At 42.6% G+C, this 8,871-nt stretch overlaps 1 protein-coding gene across 1 annotated transcript; it reads left to right on the forward strand.

Moving 5' to 3' along the window:
* The first annotated feature begins 396 nt into the window (after positions 1-396).
* On the forward strand, positions 397-7,313 carry faslg (Fas ligand (TNF superfamily, member 6)). Its single transcript, XM_041790830.1, has 4 exons — positions 397-831; positions 3,403-3,445; positions 3,528-3,587; positions 4,044-7,313. Exons 1-4 carry the CDS (start codon positions 559-561, stop codon positions 4,460-4,462), a joined length of 795 nt encoding a protein of 264 aa, XP_041646764.1. The 5' UTR covers positions 397-558; the 3' UTR covers positions 4,463-7,313.
* The last annotated feature ends 1,558 nt before the right edge of the window (positions 7,314-8,871 follow it).

The raw sequence follows: 8,871 nt of genomic DNA on the forward strand, positions 1-8,871 counted from the left end.
CTTTGTTCTTTTTTATGTTAAATCTGCTTAAAACAGGTCATCTCTAGAGAGCAAAAGTAACTCAGTAGATTTGGATTCAGGACCGGATGTAGATGTAGAAAAAAAGTGGTGAACCCCCCTTTCTCTGATAAAAGAACATTAGAAACCCCCTCCTTCTGCAGCATATCTAACCTGTCTGCTCAGAAATGAAGTGCAGGTGATTTAATACTCTAACTTGTTGCTCAACGTTTCCTTTCGTGGAATTATGTGAACGCCTTAGTGACAGGCTGGTGGTTTGTGTTGGTGGGGGTCAGCTGAAACCTCCAGCTTCCTGTCCCCCTCCCCCGCATCAGCAGGTCTGCACACACTAAACGAGCAAGTTTCACAATGTTTCATATTAAGATTTATTCTGCAGAGTGGAAGGATGTGTAAGAGTTTCTCTTTATGTTGAGTGGCAGCTTGTGCGTGTCTATGGGGTAGAGAGTGGGCGGGGCTTGTGAGAGGTAAATACATTGACAGCAGAGTTTCTTGAAGACACATTCATTGAGTCGTGCAACCGTTAGGTCTCTCTGCAGCAGCATGAACCAGGAGCAGAACTACCCCTTCCCCCAGGTGTTCCTCGTGGATGGAGGTGGCCAGTATCCAGCCCATCAGCCCAGCCTGGTGCCCTGCTGGTCCTTCCCGCCCCCCCAGGAGAGACGGAGGAGCCGGGACAGGGGCGGGGGCTGCCTGGGGGTCCGTCCAGGAGCAGCCGTTCTGGTCCTGATGCTGTTCCTGCTTGTTTTCGCCGCCCTCGGCTTCTTGGCGTTTCAGATCCACAGGATGCAGAAGGAACTGAAGACGCTCCAGCAGGTGAGCACCTATACACTCACAACATTTTCATCTGTTTCATTTTAATTTTTCTAACATTTTATAGTTTTAATGCAGCAGATTTGTTTCTTTTGCAAAATTCTATGACTTTAACTCCATCTGTGGTTTGTTGTTTTTGCTCCAAGGTGGCAAATCTTTAAAAACAAAAATCATCTTTTCCATAAAACAAAGTCTTAAAATACTGCAGAAAAACCCTTTCAAAATTTCAAAATTGCTCAAGTCTGCAGCAGAAAGCAAGAAAGAGCTAGTGCAGAATTATTCAAAGATTGCAAAAATACATTTTGCATAATGTTTTGCATTTTGTGGCTTAGATTCTGTCGCTGTGTGAGGTTTGTTTCTCTGCATGCTTTCGTGGATAAGTTCCCTCTAGAGTTTTTTTAAACATTCGTGCAGCCGGCAGCAGAGTGGACGTTTCGAAAGAGCTGCAAGGAGGGAACTGAGTAAAGATTGCAGACAAATAGTCGTATTTTTGGATATGTTTTCGCTGTTAAGCATTTTTTTGTTATTATTGTTGTGCATAAAGTGATGTTGAAACTCTGATGCAGCAAAATGTGGATGATTTGAAAGAGCAATAAGGGAAGAATCCACTCAAGGTTGCCCAACTGTATATGATGTGGCTTGTTTTTGGTCCATTCTTCGTATGGGGAGGCACTTTTTCTTTCTTTGTTTCCTGGATTTTAAACAATGATGCAGCAGAAATGACAGCGAGAAAGATGTAGACAGCTGTGTTGATGCAGCCTGCAGGAAAGAGTGGACGGTTTGTAAGAGCAGTAAGGAGAGTGTTTATCAGATTGCTAGTTAAAATTACATTACTGCCTCCTGCTTCAGAGAGGAAAGTTTAAAAGGTCAGTAAGGGGAAAATGATTGAAATCTAGATGAATTAATGTCCATTTTAATACTTTCCCCTCTGCAGCGTCTTTCCTCTGCAGACTTTAATGTGAGCAGAGGTGGGTTTGATAAAAGGTGTGAGTTTCACTTTGATGGTGGAGAGATGTGAAGGTGGAGGGGGAGCTCATTCTGTACCAAGACTGACAGAAAGAGAGGGCTTATGTTTTAAAAGGGACATATTATTCAAAAATTACTTTTTCAGGCTTTTCTAACTAAAATATGTGCCCCTTGCCTGTCCACAATCCCCTCAAGTACCAGAAAAATCCATTCTCTCTTCTCCATCTTTCAGAAAAAGTGTGCTGAAACAAGCTGTTCTCAGTTTTTACATCTTATGACCTCACCAGGGGCCCTTAGCACCCGCCCCCAGCGTTGGTTGGCCCTCCCCCACTTGGAGGAAAGTTCCGCCCTCCTCTACTGATCCTCTCAGATACCAGCTGAGATGCTGGATAGCTCAGTGGGTTATCCTGCTGACTACAGTCTAGGAGATTGATGGTTTGAATCCCAGTCTAAACTTTGGAAAAAAGTGTCTGTAATATCATGAGTGCTGCATCCATTTCCTGAGAGGGGAGTGGTCAGGGGCGGAGTCAGACAGCTAATTACCATTTAAAGCTACAGACACAAACGGCTTGTTCTGAGAGGGGCTGAAACAGAGGGGTTTTTAGACATGCGAAAATCCAATACTGGAGTGTTTTCACAGGCATGTTTTGGGGACCTGAAAAAAAATAAACTTGTCTTAAAAGGGTAAAATATGTGACCTTTAACCCTCAGGCATCACTAGGGAAATCAGTCCTCTAAAGATTTGACCTAAAAAAGCAGAAAAAAAATATGAAGGTAAACTATTTTTATGCTGTTTTTTAAAGTGGACGTTTTTGTCCTTAATGACTTGAATGGATAGTAAATTTTAAATCAGATATTATAGAAAAACTAAAAATGCATCAAAGTCAAAATTCTGGCTAATCATTTACATATCCAAGCTGGATTTAGAAATAATGCCCAAGCCACCCAAAGTTTGGTTTAAGGAAGATATCACATCATAACAACATTGACTTTAAGTAATCAAACTGGCATTTAAAGGGTTAAAATCCTCAAAATGATTGAATGTTTGGTACTTTTGACACTTTTGTCCTTAGTCACTTTAAAGGGTTGTAAATTAAAGTGATGCCTGAGGGTTAAATGATAAAAAAAATCTCTGATATTTTAGAGATCAGTGGAATCAAAAAGTACCAAAACTTGAAAAAATTGCATGCATTACAAAAGTCAGCCTGTATGGAAATGTCATCGATTGCTTGTGCACTTTAGACTTTGAGCAGGAGATTTCCTGCATCTTTGGGTGATTTGTACAAGATTTGCTCAGTTTTGGGTGTCTAAATGTTGAAAATGAAGATGAAAGGAGCAGTTCAGCCCTGCTGTGTGCAGTGAAACAAGGTTGATGTTTCCCTCCATCATCTCTGAATCAGAAGGACTGATGGCGCCTGTTTTTACGGTAGTATGAGGTCAAACAGGAACATTGTGACAGCCCTAGCCTGCAGCAGGGAGATGAAAGGGTTAAAACTGTGTGACATTTAAAAGAAGCAGGTTATGAGTGTGGTCAGAGGTCTGGTGAGACAGGATTTCCTCTGCAGGCGTGAGCATGAAGGCCTGATTTGATCCTCTGTTTCTCTGAAGGTGAACGCCGACAGCGAGACGCCCGGCGCTCAGAAGCAGATCGGTGAGTCGCCCACTCTAACGCTCATGTGATCAGTGTAAACACGTGTGAGCAGAGCATTTATAACACTGTCACGATGTTTCAGGTTTCTCTGAAGAACCGGTGTGGAGGCGAGAGGAGAGCAGGACCGCCGCTCATGTGACAGGTGACGTCATCATGCACATGCTCAGTGTGGGGGACGATTGAGGAACTGTCAGTGACTGAAAGCAGAAGTTGAAGAGCTCATTGAGAGTGAAAAATACTTTATAGCATAGCTCATTGAACAGATGTGTCAGAGATGAATGAATGGATCAAAACTCCTGCACAAACATTCATGCAGACATCTTGGTGTGGGGCTGCATGGTGGAGCAGTGGTTAGCACTGCCACTCAAAGACTCGCAGTGAAAAAAGGGAAGAGCAAGGATCAGTCTCTTAAGTACCAAAAAGGAGGCTGTGATATAATAAACATGGCAGGGAGGTGAAGGAAGGTCTGTGAAAAGGAGGAGACACTGATGGAGATCATGCTCCTGTCTGAGTCTGTTACACGTTTCCTCTTCAGCTGCACATGCTCAGTGATCCTCTGCCGCTCTAACTCCTCCTCTCCTCCTCTCTCGCTCTGCAGGGCGGATGGACTCATTCTCATACGGCCACACTCTACGTTGGGACCCCCATGCCGGGCGGGGCTTCATGCAAGGGAGCGTGGTTTACAGGTATGAAGACGGAGGTCTGCAGGTGAACGAGACGGGACTGTACCACATCTACACCCGCGTGGAGCTGACCTTGAGCAACTGCTCCCCCGAGTCATCCTTCCTGCACACCGTGTTTGTGCGGCGAGTGGGCCGCCACGCTCCTCTCAAGCTGATGGAGGCGCACAGAGCCGGATTCTGTGCCATGAGGACCAGACTCTCATGGACCACAGAGAGCTACCTGGGTTCAGCCCTGCAGCTGCAGAAACTCGACCGGGTCTACGTCAACATCTCTCAGCCCAGTGACGTGCGGCGTGTTCCTTACGCCAACTTCTTCGGTCTCTACAAGCTCTGATGAGTTCAAACAGATGGGGCACGGTTGTTCAAAAGTAATCCAACACAGTTAAAGACATAAAACAGGATTAAAGCTTTAGATCAAGTTGTTGAACAGAATAGAGGAGTAGTTATTATTGCTTAATTTAACATGAGTGGGTACGGACCGCTCTATCAGTGCTGCAGGTACCACTGGGGGGCTCAGAGTAGGACCCTAATGTTTGAAAAAAACGCTTCAAAGAGGTAGAAAAACACAGTATAGCGCCCTCTTTGGTGCCTTTTCAGTGGACTAAATTGTGATTTGGTGTCGTCCAAGAGAGAAAGTTTGGCATGGGGACCTCTAAAGCTGTGCATATACACTGTGAAAATTTCATCCCATTCAGACACAAATTATGGGTTGCACGACTCACTCTGAAGTCGTGCCGCCTTTCGGGGCGGGGAAAACGACGGTTGACCACCACCCGACTACGGCCCGACTGGCTGCCCCGCCTGGTCAGAAGGTTTCCTGACATGTTTGATATTTCAGCTGATTGCACACTCCACAGTGAGAGCAGAACCACAAGCAGAATCCTCAACTGTGGGGCATTTTTCCTCAACGTCCCAGCTAAAGATTCCAGGGGGGGCGCAGGATCCCTTTTCCAATCCAGTCCAATCCAGTTACTTTATTTGTATAGCACATTTTACCAACAGAAAGTCTCCAAAGTGCTGCACAGAATACTAAAACAAGCAGAACAGAATAAAGCACACGCGAAATATACATATCAAATCAATATCACAAATATCAAATATACATAAATAAATAAGGGCCAATCAAATAAAAGCACTTAAAAATAATAAAATCAATAAAAGACCATCAGAGGACCACACAATTCTCATGCTGGGTTAAATGCCAGTGAGTAAAAGTGTGTTTTTAAATGAGACTGAAAAACATCAACTGAAGGAGCTGTCTGCCAACAACAGAAACGGCTCAGTCGCCCCTGCTTTTAAGTCTAAGCTGGAGCTGCTCTGTCAAAATTAGACAGCATATAGTTTTTTTAAATCATGTATAGAATCGATGTATAACCACGTGTTAAAGCCACCCTGATAGATTAAAAACATCAAGAGAATCAGCTACATTTTTAGCAGAAAAGCCACAATTTTGGGGAGAAAAATATCTTTTGAGATTGTAAAGTTTTATATTTAGAGGGGGAAAAAAACCCCTCAGGATTTCACAGTTTATAATCATCTAAATTTAAAAGAAAAAAAAATCTAATTCCTGATTTTAAAAGTTCCTGAATTTTTAATTTTTTGAAACTTCAGTTTACACTTGTTTAAGTCAAAAATGTACAGGAAACTTAAAAATGGTTTGGTTTGATTTTTTTACGAAAACTAAACTTAGTTTTTTGTCAGTTTTAGTCATCAAAGATGTATTTTTGTTGGTTTCAGTCTAGTTTTTGTCATGGAAAAAAAGGCTGTTGGCGAATAGAGTTTTAGTCGACAAAATTAACACTGGTTGGGAACCACTGTCCTACATCACCATGACCCCCCCCCGTTCCCACCTGCAGACCTCCAGGTGACAGGGATGACAATGCTGTTTGTGTGTGATAGAGGAAATGACTAGATGCAATTCCCCAGCTCAGTGTGTCAGACTTTTTCGAGTAAACTCCTCAGATTTCTGTCAGAGTTCGTCCCAGCGTCACTCCTACAGTCTGAGCACAATGATTGTTACAGAGTTGGCCTGAAATCACAGTGTATGCCAGCTTTAGAGGACAAATGACAAAGTGTCTCCAGGTTGCCTTTAAATGGACAATAACACGATAAACTCCCTCCATGCTGCCTTTCCACGGACAATGAGTAATAAAGAGCCCTTCAGGGCCGTCTCTAAGTGGGCATGGTGTCCTCTCAGTGGATGAAACCACAAATCCAACAGTGGAGAAAGTGCAGGGAAGTGCTATAAACTCCTTGGTGTTAAAGTTTATCATCACTGGTGGTGAAATGGTTCATAATTCCTCGTCTGTTTTTATAGAGGTGTAGTAGCTTTAAACATAACCAGGATTTTTAACTATTTTAAAAAGAAGAAGAAAATAAATATTTTTCCAACAATGGTGCCCCACTGCACACAGCAGGTGCCCTTTATTGCCCTTTATTATTTTATAATAATTTAACCCCTCACCCTCAAACATCCTGAGTCTGCCACTGCATAAACTGCATTATTATTTTTTTATTTAGGGAGAAGGGGGAAACGTGCACTGAGACCAGGAATCAATCCTGCCACCAGTGCAGCAAAGACTGTAGCCTCTGCTCTACCTGCTGAGCTACAGCAGCGTTCAAAAACAGTGTGCTCAGTTGTTTCTGTGGATGCATGTGCACTCTGGATGTTATAAACCTGTCGTTGTCTTAATGCAGAATTGTTCTAAATATATAAAAACAGGCCAGTTTGCAGCAGATCCTTTCAGTGCGTGTTGAGCTGTGGTATTTCTGCACCTAGATCAGGCAGATCCGGTCCAGATTTCTCAAAACAACACTGATAAAAGTCAGCAGGCTACCTGAGGGAACAAGGGGGACATTTGAATCAGGATTAAACTCTTGAAGAACCAGCCCTGGATGTTAAACTCACATGATGTAAAGTGAGAGCTGCAGAAAGAAGAAGAGGCTCACTTTAGCATGAACACATTGTGCCTTTGACATCAACACTAATGCACTTACTCAGACGTAGCATTTTTAATATTTATTCTAATGTTTGATGTGTAAATATGACCTTTAACCATAGTATGTGTTCAATTTGGAAATAAAGAGATGACATTTGTACCAGTGAAGCTTTCTTGGTGTTGTTGGAGCTGTCAGACATTTGAAAAACCAACCGCAGTGGGTTGGTTTGACCACAGGAAAGTTTTTCTCATTCAACGCCTCCTTAGACGAGTTTCTGATGCTTGTTATCTCACACGTCCTCCAAAACGGTAACCACACTGCAAAATGTCAAAATAAAACAGGTGTACTTGTCCAATTGTGAGTCAGTGGCGTCTTTTATCTCCATTCAGGATCTACATAACTCATAGAATCAGATGAATCTCAGTTTTAACCATAAAAAATGCAGAGAGGAGAGGATTGCATGAAATAAGACTTTTACGTTAAAGGAGATATTCTGATGCACTTGGTTGGATTGTTGCAGTGCAGAGATGATTTTTATCTGAGGTTAAATGCTCCTGGTTGATTAGGTGTTATTTTTCAATAGTGCACGCTGCATCGCTGCAGTTTAACACCCAGGCCTCATCACCACAGAGCTCCATGTGAGCGCTGCTGACTGTAGCGGTGGGTACAGACGAGGGGACGCGGCGCTGACGTGTTTCCTTCCTGTGTGAACTTCTCAAGGGTCTCAAACATTTTCTGCTTCTTTTTAACCCACAAAGTCTAAAGTCGGAGCTGTAAGCAGAGATGTTTCTTTCATTTTAGGATGAAATCAGAAAAAAATGTCCCATCAGCTTATTTTGTGCGGCGTGCAGGATGCAGGAGGAGACGCGACAGAATTCAGCTGATTTATGTGAAACTCATGACCTTTAAGAGTGAAATAAGCTGAGAGACATGGATGAGTGTTCTGTTGTGTCAAATGTTTTGTTGTGATTGCTGCGTCTTGCTACGGTGGCTGACAGGGGCCAACAATCAGCGGCCTAACAAACAAACAGGTCGTTTAGTTTAAGCAGTTTGTTCTGTTTCAGCCTGATGCTCCTGTGGTACAAATTCATTTTTCTCTCATTAATTTACTCTCAGCGCCCAATCATTATGAAGTGAGATCAGAATGCAGGAAATTTTGCTAATTTACTGAAAAAAACCCTGAAATATCACACTGACAGAAGTATTCAGACCCTTTCACCACTATAAATGTAGCTCAGGGTTCTCATTTCTCTGGTCTTTGCTGAGATGTTTCTACACCTTGGTTGGAGCCCACCTGTGCTAGATTAAACTGTTTGGACATTATTTGGAAAGGCTCACACCTCTCCATAGAAGATATCAGAGCAAAAACCCCACCATGAGGTCAAAGGAGCTGCAGAGCTCAGAGACAGGCACAGATCTGAGGAAGACTACAATGGAAGATCTCTTAGATCAGGGCTGTCAAACTCAATCACAGGAGGGGCCGGATTCTGAATTAAGGTCTAACCCGAGGGCCTAACAGGGTTTAACCAAACAGTCAACCTCATTTTAACCAGTAATAAATTATGGGGGGAAAACTAGCACTGATGATGAATGATTTGGAGATTTAAGAGGTCAAAATGATAAGTTAAAAGGCTCAGAATCTGAAATAAAAAGTCAATCTTATTAGTCCAAAAGGTCAAAACACAAAATAAGATAAGGTAAAATAATGCTTTGAAAAGGCAAATATATAAAAAGGAGAGTCAAAATCATGTTTTTAAGGCAAAAAAATATGACTTAAAATTTAAAATGGTGCATCTACAAGGT

This window comes from Cheilinus undulatus, linkage group 7 (assembly GCF_018320785.1).
Source record: "Cheilinus undulatus linkage group 7, ASM1832078v1, whole genome shotgun sequence".
Lineage (NCBI taxonomy): Eukaryota > Metazoa > Chordata > Actinopteri > Labriformes > Labridae > Cheilinus > Cheilinus undulatus.